Raw genomic sequence first — 19,985 nt, 5'->3', positions numbered from 1 at the left:
AGAGACTCGATCCTACCTTGACGGAGCTACGGGTATTACTCAGCGTCATTCTGCAAAGTCGAATTAATTTTGCAGGGATACCGAGCTCAGACATTGCGGCGTAAACGTGATCCCTAATGGGGCTATCGAAAGCTGCTTTATAATCGACAAAAAGGTGATGAGTGTCGATGTTATGTTCGTGGGCTTTTTCCAGGATTTGTCGCAGTGTGAATATCTGATCAATGGTGGAGCGACCACCATTCAATCAGTGAGTTGGCATGTGGCTTCAACCTTTCACACAGTACAGTTGAAAGAACCTTGTACGCGACAGGTATCAGGCTAATCCCGCGATAGTTGGCGCAAATCGTCGGGTCACCTTTTTTCAAGACAGGACAAAGGCTACTGAGATTCCAATCGCTGGGCATACTTTCATCTAACCATATTCTGCAGATAAGCTGATGCATGCACCCTATCAGCATATCGCCGCCGGCTTTGAACAATTCAGCAGGCAGGCCATCTGCGCCTGCCGCTTTGTTGTTCTTAAGTCGCTGTATAGCAACACGCACTTCGTTATGGCTAGGTGGTGGAATTTCAACGTCATCATTTTCGATTGGGGATACAGAGGGCATTTCTTCAATGGCAGAGTTGATGTTATCATCGCCAGATAGTAGTTTGGAGAAATGCTCCTTCCATACTTTCAGTACATTCTGCGTATCTGTAACCAGATTACCATTTTCGTCCTTACAGGTTGATGCACCAGGCTTAAAGCCTTGAGTCAGACGGTTGACTTTTGATAAAATTTACGGGCATCATTCCTGTTTCTACATACCTCGATTTCCTCTCGCTCGCGCCTTTCTTGATCTCGTTTCTTCCGTCTGAATAGGCACCTCTCTACCTTCCTCATCTCCCGATATTGTTCATGCACGGTTCGCGTTGCTGCTGACTGCAGGGTCCTTTTATAGGCCGCGTTCTTCGCAGCAGTAGCTTGGCGACACTCTTCGTCGTACCATTGGTTTCGCCGTGGGGGACGTTGGAAACCAAGGACATCTTCCGCTGTTGTGCGTAGGGAGTGAGAGATATGTCCCCACTGTCTACCGGCATTATCGGAACGGGAGGGTTGGTTGTTTAATCGGCTAGAGAGCTGAGCGGCGAAGGCTTCGGCTGTCTCTCGTGATCGCAGCTTATTAACGTCTAGTTTTTTCTGAACATTGGAGCGTACGTTGTTGGCGGTACTAAGCCGCATGCGTACCTTGGCTGCGACAAGATAGTGATCTGAGTCGATATTTGGACCACGGAATGAACGTACGTCCAGCACACTAGAAGCGTGCCTTGCGTCAATCACGAAGTGATCAATCTGGTTTCGTGTTGCTTGATCGGGAGATAGCCACGTTGCCTTGTGAATATCACGGTGTGGGAATCTGGTGCTACATATGTACTACCATATTTCGCGCCGCAGCGAAATCAATTAGCCTTAGACCGTTGTTGGAGGTTGATTCATGGAGGCTAAATTTTCCGACAGTTGGACCAAAGACTTCTTCTCTTCCAACCTTTGCATTAAAATCCCCGAGAACAATTTTAACGTCATGGGCGGGACTGCGGTCATAAATTTCCTCGAGTCTCGCGTAGAATGTATCTTTGGTCAAGTCGTCCTTTTCTTCTGTCGGCGCGTGAGCGCAAATTAACGTGATGTTAAAAAATTTTGCCTTGATACGGAGTGTGGCAAGCCTTTCGTTCACCGGTGTGAATCGCTGGACTAATTTTGATAGTCTCTTGCTTACCACAAAACCGCATCCAAATTCACGTCGATTTGCATGGCAGCTGTAGTATACATCACAGTTTGCTCTTTTAGAGCAGCCTTGTCCTATCCATCGCATTTCCTGGATGGCGGTGACGTCAGCCTTACATTTATTGAGGGCTTCCGCCAGTTGGATAGAGGCACCTTCCCTATAAAGGGTCCGGACATTCCAGGTGCATATCCGTAAATCATAGTCCTTTAATCGTTTGCATTGGTCGTCAACGTTATTCGGTTTCCAGTTCCGAGGCATTCTTGCGTCCTTCATTGGTGGTTGATTTTACGTGACGGGTACCAAACCCTGTGCACAACCCAAATTTAAAGTCCTGGGGATAGGACTCGCCGTAACCCAAAGTATTACCATTTATTAATGAAATCTTTTTTTGGACAGATTCTAAAATTGTGTTACATTGGATGAAGATGCATTCGTCAACTTTAAATTGTTTTGTAGCTAACCGTGTTTCTGAACTGCAGGACTATTCGCGTGGCATTACGTGGAATCACGTCCCAAGTAAGCAAAACCCAGCTGATATAGTATCTCGAGGCTGTCGAGCAAGCGAGCTGAAGGATTCAATTTGGTTTTGTGGACCAAAATGTTTGTCGCTTCAATCAACAGAATGGCCAAAAGAAACATCAAAAAGTGAATTTCTCGCAAAGGACCTTGAACAACGAAAACCTACAGTCTTGAAATGTAGCAACAATGGTATCGATGAACATATATTCAATAAAATTATTGACGATTTTTCCTCATTTCGTCGTATTGTTCGAATAATATCATATATCTTTCGAGTCTTTAACAAAGTACCAATAAACAAAAATCAAACCGTAAACGACGTGAGTCCAATTACAGTGCGTAAATTTCAAGAATCATTTTGGCATATTATTTCACACCATCAACATTGTACATATCGCAGTGTAATATTATCACTTCAATCGGGTAAAATCTTGAATCCAGACTTGCAAAAACTAAACCTCTTTTTGGATGAAACGGTCACTACAAGCGGAACATTTAATATAATTCGAGTAGGAGGACGATTGACCAATGCACCAATAGGCTTTGATGCAAAATTTCCAGCTTTATTGCCACGTGATCATCGGTTTGCTCAAATTTTTGTGGAATACCTACATCGTAAACACATGCACGTTGGCCCTAAGGTTTTAATTAGTCTAATACGCTCTCAAGTATGGATAATTAATGCTTGGGAAGTAGCTCGAAAGGTATTGCGTAACTGCGTTCACTGTTTCCACTATAAACTGAAGCTGTTACAACAAATCATGGGTTCGCTGCCAGCCGATCGATTAGTTGCAAACCGACCATTTCTAATATCAGGAGTTGATTTATGTGGACCATTTTATACCACATATCGTATTCGTAGTAAAGTTCCATATAAAACTTATATTGCAATTTTTGTCTGCTTTTCATCAAAAGCAGTTCACACTGAATTAATATCAGATTTATCCACTAATAATTTCATTCTAGGCCTAAAAAGATTCATATCACGTCGTGGACTGCCGCAGCGCATTTATTGTGACAATGCAACAAATTTCACTGGCGCGCAGACACTACTAAATAAATTTAAAGAACAATTTTTCAGTTAGCAAGGACTTAGAGAAATGCAAGAGTACAGCAACAATACTGGATTTGAGTTTAAGTTCATTCCGCCAAGAGCACCTCATTTTGGTGGACTTTGGGAGGCGTTGGTGAAATCTCTCAAAACATTATTATTAAAAAATTTGGCGCAATCTAGCCTAACTTACGAAGAAATACAAACCGTGATTATTGAAGCTGAAGCGATTTTAAATTCCCGGCCGATAATTCCATTATCACACGATCCGAACGATGGTGAAGCTTTAACGCCTGCACACTTATTAATAGGCTCTTCGTTAATTACAATTCCTGAAAGGAATTATACAATAAGCAACACATCATATTTATCTCGTTGGCAATGTGTTACGTACTTAAAACAGCAATTTTGGGAAATGTGGCGGCGTGACTATTTACACACTTTGCAGCTTAGATCTAAATGGCTTAAACCTGAAGCTAATATCATTGTTGGTCGTTTGGTAATTATTCACAATGACAATCTTCCTCCACAACACTGGCAACTGGGCAGGATTGTGGAAACTATAACAGGTGAAGATGGAAGAATTCGCGTAGTAGATATTCGCACTAACCAGGGTGTGCTTCGGCGGCCTATCCACAAAATTGCACCACTCCCTATCGATTAAACGTTTTGAAAAGGTCCTTTCAACGGGCGGAGCATGTTGTAGGAAATTAAGATAATCAACACAGCGCATCGCGCTCTTAATGCGCTCTTGTACATTTTGCAATTTCGCTTTGGTACAGTTGTGCTTAAGATCGCAGCATGACCAGATGTCAAATCGGTGGCGGTTGTTTTTCTCTTTGTATTTGTTATACATAGTTGCTTGTACATATTATTCAATAAATAAATTATTACGTTGAATTAATATAGAACTAAATTATTTGTTGTGCAAATAAATTATTATTTGAAGTTTATCGAACTAAATTATTCGTTGTGCAAATAAATTATTATTTGAAATTTATCGAACTTGGTTTGGTGCTTTGGTGGTCTGCAGATACGTGCTGTGCGACCAACAATCTCCAACAGATACCAATGATTTTTCTATTTTTAGTGTAGATGATAAGTGTCATCCAAAGTCACCACCTCCTTTCGTCATTGATGCAGTAGTAAACGGTGTTAAGCTCGCATTTGTGCTAGATTCTGGATCAGCTTGTTCATTACTATCGAAAGGCGATTTCAATAAACATTTTGGAAGAATTAAGCTGCAGAAATGCAACGATCAGTTCATCACATATAGTGGCGATATTGTGGGGATTTTGGTTGAGTTTAGTGCTTCAATTAAGTGTCGTGGGCAATCGCACAAGTTGCGAATTGTAATTAGTGATACGCTTAGCTGCCCTGTTTATGGTAGGGATTTTATGTCACTTTTTGGGATGCAAATAAGCATATTGAGTCAGGTAAATGATAGAGTAGTGCGTCTAAAAAGTAGATTTTCTACCGTTTTTGCTGAAGGGTTAGGAACGTATAATGTGCATAAGGTTAAGCTAAGTCTTAAAGAAGATGTAAAACCTGTTTTTTGCAAACCTAGGCCAGTGCCATTGGCCTGGCGTAAAGAAATCGAAAAACAGATTCAGAATTTGATAAAAAAGGGTGTTTTGAAATTAATAGAGGATTCAGATTGGGGTACGCCATCAGTACCAGTGTTAAAGGCTAATGGTGAATTGCGTATTTGTGGCGACTATAAGTCGACCATCAATAAGCACTTGCTGGATGTGAGGTATCCGTTACCTAGGATCGAAGAACTATTTGCTTCTCTTAAAGGGCAGTTCTTCACCAAACTTGATTTGTCAAATGCGTACAATCAGCTTGAATTGGTAGAAGAGTCCCAACGGCTATGTGCATGGAGCACACATTTAGGTATTTTTAAGGTAACCAGATTACCATTTAGTGTTAAGCCTGCCGCGGCCATTTTTCAGAAAACTATTGAAAACGCATTGCGTGGTATACCTAATGTTGTTAATTACCTGGACGATATTCTTATATCAGGAGATACTATTGAGGTTAGAGAACGTGGGATTGCGTTTAAACGCTAATGAGTGTGTTTTCTTTCAGAAAACAATTTCCTATTTAGGTTTTGATATTGATAAAAATGGTTTGTCAAAAAACCAAGATAGGATTTTAGCAGTCGTTAATGCTCCAATACCGAGCAATTTGTCTGAAGTTTGTGCATTTATTGGAGTTATTTGTGCATTATTATTAACTAAATTACTATTCCAAATTTATTTCTAAGTGTGCTGAAATTATGGAGTCGTTATACGCATTGTTAAGAAAGGGTGTTAAATTTAGGTGGACAAAATCGTGTCATTATGCCTATGAACATCTTAAAAAGGAAATTACATCCGATAGGTTTCTAGCTTCTAGCCCAGTAAACCTATTATTTTACAAACGGATATAGTCGCTATAGCCGGGACCTTGTCCCACAGTTTTTCTAATGGTACAATTAAGCCGGTTACTTTCGTATCTCGAGCACTTTCGATAGTTGAGCGGAATAACAGTGCTATTCAAAAAGAAGCACTAGCCATAGTGTTTGCAGTAACTAAACTCCGACTCTATCTGCTTGGTAATAAATTTGTTTTGCAAGCTGATCATAAGCCGCTTTTATCAATTTTTGATAATAATAAGGGACTGCCAGTGATGGCAGCAGCTCGTATTCAGCGATGGGCTTTGACATTGTCTGGATTCGATGATACCATCGAGAATGTGAAAGGGTCAGAAAATTTCACAAACAATATTTCGCGTATACCTCAAGCTATGCCTCTTTCTGTAGATACAGATGAAAATAGTTATATAAATTTTATAATGAAAAATAATGAACTAAATTTAGATTTTAAGGTAATTACGAAAGAAACTGCTCGCGACCCCTGTTTAGCGAAAGTAAAAGCCGCTATTGAAACTGGGAAGTTGCATTTATTAAAAGTTAAAATATTTTCGCCTTTTCACACCAAAAGTTTAGAGCTTTCAATTGAGTGCGGATGTATATTATGGGGTTTTAGAAGCGTAATTAGAAGAATTTTAAAAGAGTTACATGCATCTTATTTAAGCATTGTAAAGACAAAGGCTTTGGCTAGGTTCTATGTTTGGTGGCCTAATATAGAAAGGGATATAGTAGAGCTTATAGAGAGATGTATTCCTTGTAAAAAGGTTAAGCCTAGTCCAAAGAGAAGCCCATTAATTCCGTGGGAACCAGTGAGGAATGTTTACTTCTTAGTGGGTAGAAATTTTTAAAACCAAGCATATAATAGCAGCGTTCACGTTGGAGAAATTAGAGGAGTTATTTTGTAGGTATGGTTTAGTGGATGGATAGTAAGCGATAATGGAATCCAATTTACAGCATGGGAATTCCAACAATTTTTAAAAAATAATGGCATCAAACAGATTTTTACACCTCTACTGTAAAAGGAAGTTTAGACGTAGTGCTTAAAAGATTTCTATCTGATTATCGTACTATGAAACATTGTACAACAGGAGAGTCTCCAGCTAAACTTATGTTAGGTAGAGATATGAAAACGCGGTTCAATTTATTAAAACCACCTTTAGTCAAAGACAGCGTGAGTAAAAAACAGCTTAGTAACATTAAAAACTACGATGGGTGTAGAGATATTGTTTTTACGGAAGGCACACCGGTCTTTATCCGAGATTTTTCAGATCCAAATAAGGTGGGATGGTAGGAAGCGAGAATTAAGGAGCGTTTAGGCCGACGAACATAAGATTGCACAATATCAAGAACTAATAGGGTGATTAAGTGTCATGTCGACCAGATAATGGTTTATAGTGGTACTACTATGAAAAATGACACAACTACAATGGAGTTAAACGGTGCTGCTGAATAATCAAGCCCAAATGTAGAGTCAGCCGTCGTTACTACGGGGGAGGATGCGACTAAGGATGTAAATGTAGATAGTGTTTGCTCGCGTCTGCTAGAACGTAAAACTAAGATTAATTATAAGAAATAATTTATGGATATAATTTAATTTATACGGAGTAATAATTTGTTATCAAATATTTCATAATTATAATTATATAATTTTTAAAGTGAATTAAAATGAATTTCAATTATGTTTTATATTTATATTTTATATTTTCATTTATGTATATCGTGTTTAATTATTATAGATGTATAATTATAATCTTAGGAGAAGGGTTGTAGAGTTTAAGCTTTTATATAAATAGGATAAGCTTTTTATAAGAGTACAAAAAAAGAGAGTAGAGTTCGAATTATGATTAAGTTAGCTTGTAAGCTTCTAAGTTAAAATGAAATAAATAAAAACTAGTCTTAATCGAAACTTAAACGTGAAAATTACAATTAGTATTTTCTTCATCAAATAATTTCAAAATATAAGATGGAATCTCGTCTGGGTCAGTTGCTTTATTGTTTTTCATTTATTGTATAGCTTTCTTAACTTCGTTTTTAGTTATATACATTCCAGTTGGCATACTTGTTGAACAATGATGTTCAGTAACAATCTATATGTTCCTTACCACTGGTGGGGGGAAACAATATACGATTGATGAGACATTGATTGTAAGTCAATAACTGTTTTTCTTTAAAATTGTTTTGTCTTTTATACAAAATAAAATGCAATAATAATTGCAAGATGTGCAATATTTACTTAAATTAATTTATTATTTAATTCGCACAAATTGCTTACTAAGCAACCTATGCGAGCGCTTAACTTATGACCTAATTTATAATTTTTTGTTGATTCGTCAACCAAAAAATTAGGCAACAGGTGTGAGCGATTAACTCATGACCTAGTTCTTAGTTTTTTGTTGATTCGTCAACATTATGCCGTCTCTCAGTTGGTATTACGAGCTGGTTTAGATTTGGTAGTCTCAGCAGGTTGTTGATTACGTACAAGACCAAGCAACATCATAAGTGGATGTTGATCTACGATTATTGGCTGGTGTTGATGGTATTTGCGGTTTAATGTAACATATATAATATAGTACTCCAACGAATATGATTATTATTATAGCTGTGGCCCAGATAACCCATTTTATCCAATATTGATGAGTTATTACTGTTTTCCAAGATATTTCATTGACTTGGTCCATATTGTCCTGAGCATCCCTTGCGGAGTACAAAAACATAGTTGATCAGTCTTGCATCAATGGGATAACGGTTTCATTTGTAATTTTATACATTTTCCTATCAGACATCGTGATGTTTTGAATGCTGATTGGTTTAATGTAGTGTGTACTTGATTGGAATTCTTTCATCATTCTTCCTTTAAATAGAATACTCTTAGAATGTATTATACAATCTGGAGAGATGTGGCTGATTCCCGTATAGTTCAAAACTACTTCTTCACGTTCAATATGACAAATTACATGAATTGTTGTTAAATTTGGTGTAATATCCAAGCATTGGGCGCCCAAAGCTTTTTCCAAACTGCTTGTATAATTCGATTGCTTGATATATATTATCATCAATTCTTTCCGGAATCGTGTTGAATCTAATGATTTCATATTCTTCTATATCGCTAATTGTGAAATAACCATAAATTATAACGTTTTCAGTATCTCGAACATATTCCAATCTGTTCATCGGGATTGGCAAGACATACATTTCTGGTGCAATTTTTGTGGAACATCGAGTTATAATGTCACTGATTTCATCATGTGAAAGGAATTCATAAATATGACTGCGTTTCAAATATACATTGAAGATCTTGTTGTATTTTGATTCTACTTCTCGAATGTAATTAGATGCCATTATATATGAATTAAGTACATATATGTTCGGTTTATTTCCTTCTCCGATATCATGCCAACCTTGCATCTGACTGATAGCCTGCAATCCTTCGTTTAGTCTTTTACTAAAGCTGTTGATTTTGTTGACGATTTTAGTTTCTGTGTTGTTTACTGCCGCTATTGTGGATATCATGATTCTAGCATTTGATTTGGTGTTTTGGATTAATAATTTCTGAATCTGATCCAACGTTTCAATACCGTGATTCACTTCATCGTTTACGCCAAAAAGTGTTGTTAACACTGTACCTAATATTCCTCGGGGACTTTTTGTAACTGATGATTCTGTCGTCAACAATCGATCAATGGTAGTTCTTAAGATGCGCCCTTCATGATTTAAATTGGAAACTAAATCGTCACATTGTATATAAGGATTGACAGCCTTTGACTTGGTACACAACATTGTTAATTGTTTTATGGTGTTATTAACGTTTCTTTGATCTTGAATTATGTCACAGATTGGAAATGTGATAGTGGTTCTAAGTTTTCCTCTTTGTATTTTTGCCTTGCCTAATCCTTCAATGAATAATCCTGATTCGGAATATGTTAATGTGGGTGTTGCTAAAGTAGTTCCTAATGTGAGATATGCCAAAAATATAGCAGGAACTGTCGATTTTGATTGCCTAGCCGATAACCATTGTCGTCGCGTTCTAGGATCTCCTACAGTAGAGTTTGTCGGAACTACTTCTTCATTTCTGACAATGTTTCCCAATGGTAACATATTTTGAGTGTCTGAATCTGCTTTGGTTGATGTTGCTTCAAACCCTTTACATTCTTTAACTGACTTTGGGAACTTCTCTTGATTTGACGGAATATGATCTTCTTTGACATTATCAGTGATTGGCAGAGGACATATTTTTTGTATCGTACGTTTTACTATTCCTTTTTGGGTTTTAATTGTAGCAATGGTTAAGCCATCTGTTCCTTTATGAACTTCTATGACTCTGCCTAGAAGCCACGTTGATGATATTAATGTTTCGTCCTTCAATAGAACTAGTTGATCAATTTCTAAGTTTTGTCCATTTGTATCCCTGTTGTTGAATGTTTCTTGTATAGTCTTTTTAGGCTGGTTTCTGTAAAGTTAATAAGACTATCATGCGCTGGAGTCATCAATGACGATCCCACAATGAAATGTCCTGGTGTAAGTGCATTAAGGTCTTCAATGTTGTCTGTTAATGGACAAAGTGGCCGTGAATTAAGAGAACATTCGATTTGAGTTAGGACCGTGCTTAGTTCCTCGTATGTTAATTTTTGGTAACCTAAAATTCTAGCTAGATGAAATTTGATGGATTTTAATGTTGTTTGCACCTGTAAAATTGGTACCATTGTCGCTATAAATATGATGTACTGCGCCACGTCTGCTTATCATTCGTTTGAGTGTTGCTAAAAATCCTTGAGATGTCAGATCTGAAGTTAACTCAATGTGAAATGCCTTTGTTGCCAGGCATACAAAAATAGCTATATACGCCATATGCGTTTTAATTCCCCTGAATTGAAATCATTTAATGTGCAATGGTTCTGCATAGTCTATGCCGCAGTATGTAAATGGCCTTGAGAAATTTACTCTTGGTGTTGGTAAACTTCCCATTAATTGAGATTGTCCTTTTGCCTTCATCCGGAAACACTTTACACATTTATTGATGCAAGCTTATACAGCGATTGTTCCACGAATAATCCAAAACTTTCCCCAGACGTAATCGTATTAATATTCGCCTGATTGATTATGAGTTTGGCCAAAGTACTTGTTGTATGTAAAATTATTGGATACTTATAGTTGTCAGATAAATCCGCATTTCTTAATCTGCTGCCCACTCTTAGTACTCCTGCACTGCCAACAAATGGGTTTAATGAACACAACTTATTACTTTACATTAATTGTTTCTGAAGATTAAGCCATCTGATGTCATCTGCAAAACATTATTGCGCCTGCTTTACCAACACAATTTCCGCTGCATCGGTATCGTCTGCCGTCAGGTTGCCCAACTTTCTTTCGGATTTCTTTCTTTGACAATTATAAGCTCTTATTCTTATCATGTATAGATTGAATTTCTAATGAGCATTTGGGTATAACGCTTGTTGTTTGCTCATTGATACCTTTTACTTGAGTTTGATAATTGGTCAATGGTGTACTGATTGATCTTGCTAATTGTTCTATTATACAAGATTGTGATCCCTGATCAAGAAGCGCTCGTATTGGATTAAGTTGTTTTTTAGTCCTTATTATTACCATTGCTGTTGCTAGTAAAACAATATTTTCCTTTTGGATGTTGTACGACGCTGCCACTTCGGTTTCCGTGGCGTTCTTTAATGTTGGCATCCTCTGTTTATTTATGTATATTTGTGAATGTTGGTTTGCCTTTAACTTGTTCATGTGTAAGATGATGATGTTTTTTGTCGCAAATTGTACATATTTTTTTATTCAAGCACAACTTCATAAAATGCACACTCTGAAGGCAATTAAAACATAATTTGACGCTCATAATCTTTTCACAACGTTCCGGCACCTTCATATTTAGAAACTTTGAACATCGAATTAATTGATGGTTACCATTACACACCAAACATAGCGTATGTATTGTAGTTACATGCCTTTTTGTATTTACAGCTGTTGGTCGAAAATTATTCTTATTTTCGCGATTTGTGTCACGAGTTTCCTCCAATCTTCTAACTCTGCTCTCAATAAACTCGTATAAGCTGTTCAATTTTGGTATTTGTGTTGATGCTTCTCTTATACGTTGGTATAATTTTCTGGTTGCACCATCTAATTTTGGAAGCAGTATCTGTATTATTAGTGGATCCCAACTTGACTTGTCCACATTTAAATTACGTATACCATATAACACTTCTCTAGAAGCATCCATTAATGTTTTTAAATCTTGTGCGTTTTCATTTCTTTTTACTCTGAGCGACAATAACTTATTAATAAGATTGTCCACAAGTATTGCTGGATTGTTGTATCTTTGTTTCAGCAATTCAACTGTCGCTGTATAATTGTTCGCTGTTATTGTTAAATGATTAATGAGCCTTGCGGCTTCTCCCCGCAGACTTCCTTTTAAGTACTGCATTCTTTTTACATCCACTAGATTATGGTTTTGATGAAGTAACCTGTCGAACAATTCCCAAAATGGACACCACTCTTCATATCTACCGTTGAATATTGGTACATTCAACGGTGGTAGTTTGATATTATTACTTAAAGATGTTCTTGTGTCTGAAACGTTTTGACTACGAACGTTCAGTTCTTCTTGTAACTGAATATATACTCCTTCGTATATCGATTCCAGTTGAATGAAATCTTCATGGTTTATTGCATCATTTCTGAGCAGGCATTCATCGTGTAATTGTAAGATCTTTGCCCAAAAATTCTTTAGTTTTTCAAACTTAAACTGTAACGTTTCAACACTTTTCGTTAAGTCTATTGTCTCTTTGATCTGCAATAGACTTGTGCTTAAGATTGCTAAACGTTTGTTCGTAATATCACATGGCTCGGTGATGATGACTTCGTCATTGATACTTATGTCTTGATTCCTTGATGACCGAGCTTCCTCTTGCTCTCTTTGCCTTAGTGTTTTTAATTCATTATTAAATTGATTCTCGATTTCATTCCGTCTTTGTTGTAACTGGCCAAAGTAATGTTTTGTGATATATTCATGATCAGGCTTCAAATTTTTGATCAGATTATCATTATTGTCTTCAAATGCGTCCCATTTCTGACGCAAATTTTCCAAACGCATCTCAAAATACTGCTTTGAGTATCTTGTGGTAGAATCTTTTTTAAAATTTATCCAGATCCTCTGGATCTCACCTTCAGTTTCCTTTTGATGTTGGATAACTTGGTCTATCTCTTCGTTCTCCATGATGTCCTCTATTTGTATTTGATTTGTGTTTGGTGAAAGCCTCGGTACGCTTCTGCTTGTTTCACTCCGAAGGTACGCGTCTATTCACTTCACTCCGATATTAAAAGCCTCGGTACGCTTGTATTTACTTCACTCAGATGTTAAAAGCCTCAGTACGCTTGTATTTACTTCACTCCGATGTTAAAAGCCTCGGTACGCTTGTATTTACTTCACTCAGATGTTAAAAGCCTCGGTACGCTTGTATTTACTTCACTCAGATGTTAAAAGCCTCGGTACGCTTGTATTTACTGCACTCCGATGTTAAAAGCCTCGGTACGCTTGTACTTGATTCAATCTTAGACTTAAGTCTCTTAGTTTGGTATATTTGAAACTCTTACCACTGGTGGGGAAAATTTCAAATATCCGGCTCGAAGGACCAAAATGAACAATGATGTTCAGTAACAATCTACCACTGGTGGGGGGAAACAATATACGATTAATGAGACATTGATTGTAAGTCAATAACTGTTTTTCTTTAAAATTGTTTTGTCTTTTATACAAAATAAAATGCAATAATAATTGCAAGATGTGCAATATTTACTTAAATTAATTTATTATTTAATTCGCACAAATTGCTTACTAAGCAACCTATGCGAGCGCTTAACTTATGACCTAATTTATAATTTTTTGTTGATTCGTCAACCAAAAAATTAGGCAACAGGTGTGAGCGATTAACTCATGACCTAGTTCTTAGTTTTTTGTTGATTCGTCAACACTTGTAAAATAAACGTTTTCAAACATTTTTCGTTTCGTTGTCATCACTAATGAGAAATGAAGGAGAGTTTTTTCGGTAAATTCCTGCAGTCTGTTTCAGTTTTTTAAAGTCATCATGTAGTGAATGTAATCGTTCAATTTCTTGGTATTCGTTATTTACCCAAACTGTTTTTGCTATACGGATCTTACTTCTGATGTCTCTGTTTAATTGCCAATATAGATCTTATTGTGTATTTTTATACTGTTCCGCGGTATAAAAAACCATTGGATGACCGAAGATATAGTGAAATTAATATTTCATTCCTATATGATCCAAGAGTTTCTTTCGATGAAGATATAATCGTTGTCTTGAGTCCTTCCCATATATTATTTGGGTTCCTAGAATCAATACTACTAATGCGCTGATTTATTTTATTTTTTAATGAACATTTTATGTCATCATTTCTTAGTTTTTCTAAGTTGAGTTTAAGGTTTGGTTTTTTTTGCGAATTGATATTAATCTCATGTAAATTTTCGTCATTAGAAGATTATAATCACATGGTACATCTGCCCCCGGGTAAGTTTTAACTTTCTTAACTGAAGAACAAAAACTTAATTAGGATGAAGTCTATTTGATTTCCGATAATGTTATCAGGAGTGTCCGAGTATATAGCCTACGAGGTGATAGATTGAACAAAGTATTTGAAATCTTTAATTTATATTCTTGGCAGACCCCTCCCACCAGTTTGGTTTTAGGGAAAAACATGGAACTATTGAGCAAGTGAATCGTATAACGAATGAAATAAGACACGCATTTGACCTCAGAGAATATTGTTCCGCGGTATTCCTCGATGTTAAGCAAGCATTTGATAAAGTATGGCATAATGGACTCATATATAAGATACGCTGTTCATTACCTGCAAATGTCCACTCAGTTTAAGAATCATATCTGCATAATAGAAGCTTTAAAGTGAAATGTAAATCATATACTTCTAATAATTTCCCAATAGAAGCTGGTGTTCCATAAGGAAGTGTGCTTGGCCCTATCTTGTATGTACTTTACACATCTGATATCCCGATAAGTAGTTCAGTTGTCACCACAACGGCAATTTTATGCCGAAACAAAAACGCTGTGCTAGCTTCAAACCAACTTCAATCTCACTTATTTCGGGTGGATAAATGGTTGTCAAAATGGCGAATTAAAATTAATGAAGTAAAACGTAGACACGTGATTTTTACCTTAAATCGGAGTACATCTCCAACAATTTCGTTGAATAACATTCCTATACCACAAGCATACCACAAGATAACATAACGTACTTAGGTATTCACCTAGACAAACGACTAACTTGGCGCAAACATATTGAATCCAAAAAAATTTGAATGAAGCTCCAATCCTCTTAGATGCATTGGCTCAGTAATAACAGATCTTCCCTGTGCCTAGAGTATAAAGTACTCTTGTGTAATAGCATCATAAAACCAATATGGACTTATGATATCCAGTTATTTGGTAATGCTAGTGCTTCAAATATTGAAATTCTACAAAGAGCTAAGTCAAAAACACTAATAATAATCACTGGTGCCCCATGGTATATTAGGAATGAAATTATATACCGAAATCTACAAATTCCCCTAGTTAAAGCTGAATTTGACAATATAAGAAAAAAATACAATAAAAGGCTGACAGAACATGTTAATCCTTTAGTAAGAAATCTCGCACTTTTATCCATTACTTCCCGCCTAAAAAGAGCTGATCGTCCAGCCAATAATTAATATTCAACAACTTTAAGTAATAACCGCACCTTTCTTTTTAGTAATATGATAAAGTTGAACCACTTTCTTAAGAAACCACATTCACTCCAATGAAATTTAACCCATTAGTCTAAGTGAGGTTCGTAATATAAGGTTTAATTATTTTATTTTATTTTATATTATTTTATTTTATTTTATTTTATTTTATTTTATTTTATTTTATTTTATTTTATTTTATTTTATTTTATTTTATTTTATTTTATTTTATACAATGTACAGTTAAAATAAAATTTGTAATATTATGTAATTAGTGATAAGATTTTACAACTTATTGTTAGTCTCATTCTAAGAGAAGATGCAATAAATAAATGTATGTTTAAATAATAAAAAAAAAATCTGTGTCTTGTTGAGGAGTGGTTGGCCAAATGAAGAATAAAAGTAAATGAATCGAAAAGTGTTCAAATAACGTTTGCACTAAGAAAAGAGATTTGTCCACAAGTTACGCTGAACAACACTCTAAGTCCGCAAGCAAACGACATAAAGTATCTTGGCATTCATCTTGATAGAAGGTTGAATTGGAGCAAACACATAGATAGTAAGAAAACACAAATGAAATCAAAGTTTAATCAGTTCTATTAGCTTATGAACCCAAATAGTAAACTAAATCTTGAAAACAAAGTCTTACTATACAACTGTATCATTAAACCTGTATGGACTTATGGAATTAATTTATGGTGTTCAGCTTGCTCTACAAATATTGAACAGATTCAAAGAGTGCAAAACTTCATCACACGTAAAATAACAGGAGCCTCTTGGTACGTAAAAAACTTCAATATCCATAAGGATTTAAACATTCCACTAGTAAAGGATGTTGCCCGAGCATAAATAGGCAAATATATTAAGAAGCTTAGTGCACATCCCAATCCACAAGGCAGACAGTTGCTTCCAACACTTGGAACTTTAAAAAAGAAACAACTACTAACGTGCTGATTTTAATTTAAATTTATTAATATTAAAATTAAAAAAATATATTTTGATAACTAAATTATTGCTAAATTGATAAATTTATTGATAAATTTCATTGCTATTGCTATTATTATCTATTTTAAAAGATTATAAATAACCCACAAGCTAAGGCTTTAAATTTTTTATATTTAATTTAAGATTTGAAAATTTATTGTTAATTTCTTATGTTAAGAAGGATTCAATAAAAAATGAAATGAAAAAAAAAAAAAATCTTATGATGAAAAGAAATTTAAAGTTAAGAGGATTCGAATAGAAATGAAAAGTTTGATTTTTAGGGCCATGTTATGCAGTGTCTAGGGCACCGCATGAGTACAATTGTTGTTGTTCAATGCAAATTTTAAATAGAAGAATGAGAGAAAAACAATACGGCCGTTTAAACTCCGGCATGAGAGCCGGCGTATTTGTGCCCCGCCACTAAGTCAAAACAGTGTTGTTTAGTAATAAATTTCAAAATTTGCGCCTTTTAGGAGCAAATTACTACAATTCTAATACGTTTTGGAGAAAAAATGGCAGTAAGCAGCACAGAATTTTTTTTAAAAATCGCTAATAATATAATTATTACTGTTAAGTACTGTCAATAATTATTGTAAGATAATATAATAATAAATTACCATTTTATTACAGCCTCTATGAATTTTTTCTTGCTAGATATTTTTGGTAGCAAATTGAAAGTGAGCATATCTAAATTTCCTTTTAAATTTAGACACAACCAAGTAGTAGTAAAAATACAAAATTGGCAATACTGATGTGACACTCTGCATAACATGCATTTTCGGCATAGCTAGAAAGAACGAATTTTGCCGTGCCTGAGACACTCTGCATAACATGCAGAGTTTACATTCGTAAACAATCGGATTATTGTCGGCCTTATGTGTTGTACAGATAAAATATTCAAATTGTTTCTATGCACCACACCAAAGATTGCTATCGTTTTTCCAAATAATGGCATACTAAAACGTTCCATGCTCAGATATTCAAGTCCAGAGTTATTGCAGGGTCTGTTGTAACATATCCTCTCATTCTGAGGTCTGTTTATATGTTTTTTTTTGTATTTTATTATATTTTTACAGTGCATGGTAGTCTGTTACACACTCAACAGTCAATCTGTAGAGCCATGTCTCCTTATTTGCAAACCCAGACATCAGATTAATATTAAGCAATTTAAGGAATTTAAGGATTTAATTTGAACTTTGTTAGTTCTGCAGATTATGCCAATTGTGCTCAGTGGCCATATGTAGATGAGTTTAACAGTTGGATAGGTTATGCTTTATGTTTACATCTGCACCTCATTAGAGCACGTGTTTTTAAAGTTTAAATCCCTCTTATGTTAATTTATTAGTCCATTGTTAAATTAATTTGAATTTAAATTAATTGGTGGTCGAAAATAGCAATTGTAGGAGGGTTTCCTATTCTAAAATAATCATTTAATAATACCTAATACCTAATCATTTAATAATAATACCTCATAAAGTCGAAATTGTGTGAATTAAAACTTAAAAAATTATAAACAATTTAGTTAAAACATCTTTCCCTTGGTTGAATTGGTAATCGTATAAGAAAGACAATCCAGTGAAAATAAACATGATTGCAAACAACAACGACGTCACGAAGCCATATCAGTTCGTGCAATAGTCATATTCAAATAACAGAATCTTTCTATAAATAACTCCAATACCCACTCTTGCCCACATTTCAAAAGGTACTATAGATACACACAGATCTTTGTAGATAAATGGAACTCATAAATGGTTTCAATAACGATGAGCATTGAGTGGTAAAGCTGTGCACACTTCAGTTTGTTATTCTAGTAAAAACCAAAGCTGATCTAAATTACTTAAGTAAGAACATTTAAAAATATTTTAATGTCCAAGAGAATATGCATGTTGTTCGACTTAAATACAATTTTCTTCCACAAAGAAAAAATGCATTGTCAGTGCAACATTCACTCAATTGTTTTTTTTTTACATTGAGTGAATTTATTTATGTTCACGTGATAAAATTCGAGTACACTATCACAAAATATGAAATTTGAAGTATTTGAAAATATAGTCATGTGCACAAAAATATTATATCATTAACGAAATAAACCTGGATGTGGCAATAGTTATAATAAATTGTCGATAAATATATTAATTCTGAAACTAGCGCATGCTAATTGGTTTATTTAATTCATTTCATTAGAAAGAGCCACTGAACAACAAGAAATTATATATAAAAAAGTAGCTGGAAACGATTTGCAATGCATTGTCCTACTTTGCAGAAATTTCCTGCTACAGAATCATGTTATTTATGAGTACAGTTTATTTTTATTTCTTTAAATTATAAAGACAGTCATAGTAGACAAATTTCTGGTTTATTGCTGTATCGGACATTGGTTCCGTTTCTTTTTTGCCTTGAAAACTAAGATGTTGATCAGAATATAATCCGTAAAGAAAGAAAGCATTGCATTTCAAAATTGTTATAAAAGCAATAGTAAAACAGTATCGCAATAGTACTTTCGAATCTAAGCTAGTTGGTCAATTGGACTGAATGCCACTGTCACCTTGTCTAACTTATCATTCATTAAATCAAAATATATCCGGTAGTTGAGAAGATAAGAATCTAAAGAAAACCAAGCCACATATATATTTGAAGTCTAATTACACAATATAGTAGGTATCGGTAGATATAGATGTTGCCAAGGAAGCTTTGAGCATGTGTGATCCCCAAAATATGGTGAGAATATTGATACAAATCAAAATATATTTGATACATATGTATATATCAAAATGTAAAGAAAGACCACAGATTGAAAACCTTAATCAGTTTCTTCAACCTAGAAGAACATATATATGGCAAAGATTTGGGTATATGGTATGTTATGCAGACGGTGTTATGCAACAATTGAAACATGATAATCGACTTTTATACTTTTTTTACTTTTATTCATAGTCAATGAAGTAACAATTAATATTGAGGGGAACTGCAGAAATTACTTCTTTTGTGCTTGTCGATTTTTAAAACGAGAAATTTAAAATTTATTCTTTTATAAATGTTGTAAAAATGTTCAAATAATTTAAAATTAGAAAACTTATTTCGATTTGGAATTCCTTTTGAGACACGCCATATTATAGTAGTAAATTTATAACAACAGTATTTAATATACAATATAAACAGGGCAAATATACAAGTGCCGAATTTCAGATCAATTTAACATTTCGTATACGATTGTAAATAATATACGCTAAGTCGTAAATAATTGTCTGACTGCAGGAAAATTGATAAAAAAAATTTATTGTAAATTTGAGCAAAAAGTGTTTATTTTACCCCAATAAAGCACTGAGAAATTTAGATTTGGTGTAAATATGTCCAATATTGATATTGGACGACAAGTGGTATAACCTGATTTTTCTCGAAATGTGTTGGAAATGGAAGCATGCTTCTTAGATTCGTTATTAAAGTCGTATCCTTTGGCATTGTAACACAATTTCGACTGGGTGGCAAAATCCAGAA

The 19,985-nt window shown here is 34.9% G+C and overlaps 2 protein-coding genes across 2 annotated transcripts in view; one reads left to right on the top strand and one right to left on the bottom strand.

Annotated features, from left to right (window-relative positions):
• The window catches only part of LOC119667770 (cdc42 homolog), a 324,819-nt gene that overhangs the window by 230,215 nt on the left and 74,619 nt on the right, over nucleotides 1–19,985 (bottom strand). The window lies entirely within an intron of this gene.
• LOC119665660 lies at nucleotides 2,192–3,370 on the top strand. The gene has a single exon (XM_038074888.1). The coding sequence runs from the start codon at nucleotides 2,192–2,194 to the stop codon at nucleotides 3,368–3,370; it is 1,179 nt and encodes a 392-aa protein (XP_037930816.1).

Source organism: Teleopsis dalmanni, chromosome 1 (genome assembly GCF_002237135.1).
Source record: "Teleopsis dalmanni isolate 2A chromosome 1, ASM223713v2, whole genome shotgun sequence".
In the NCBI taxonomy this organism is placed as follows: domain Eukaryota; kingdom Metazoa; phylum Arthropoda; class Insecta; order Diptera; family Diopsidae; genus Teleopsis; species Teleopsis dalmanni.
This window is presented reverse-complemented; position numbering and strand designations above follow the sequence as displayed.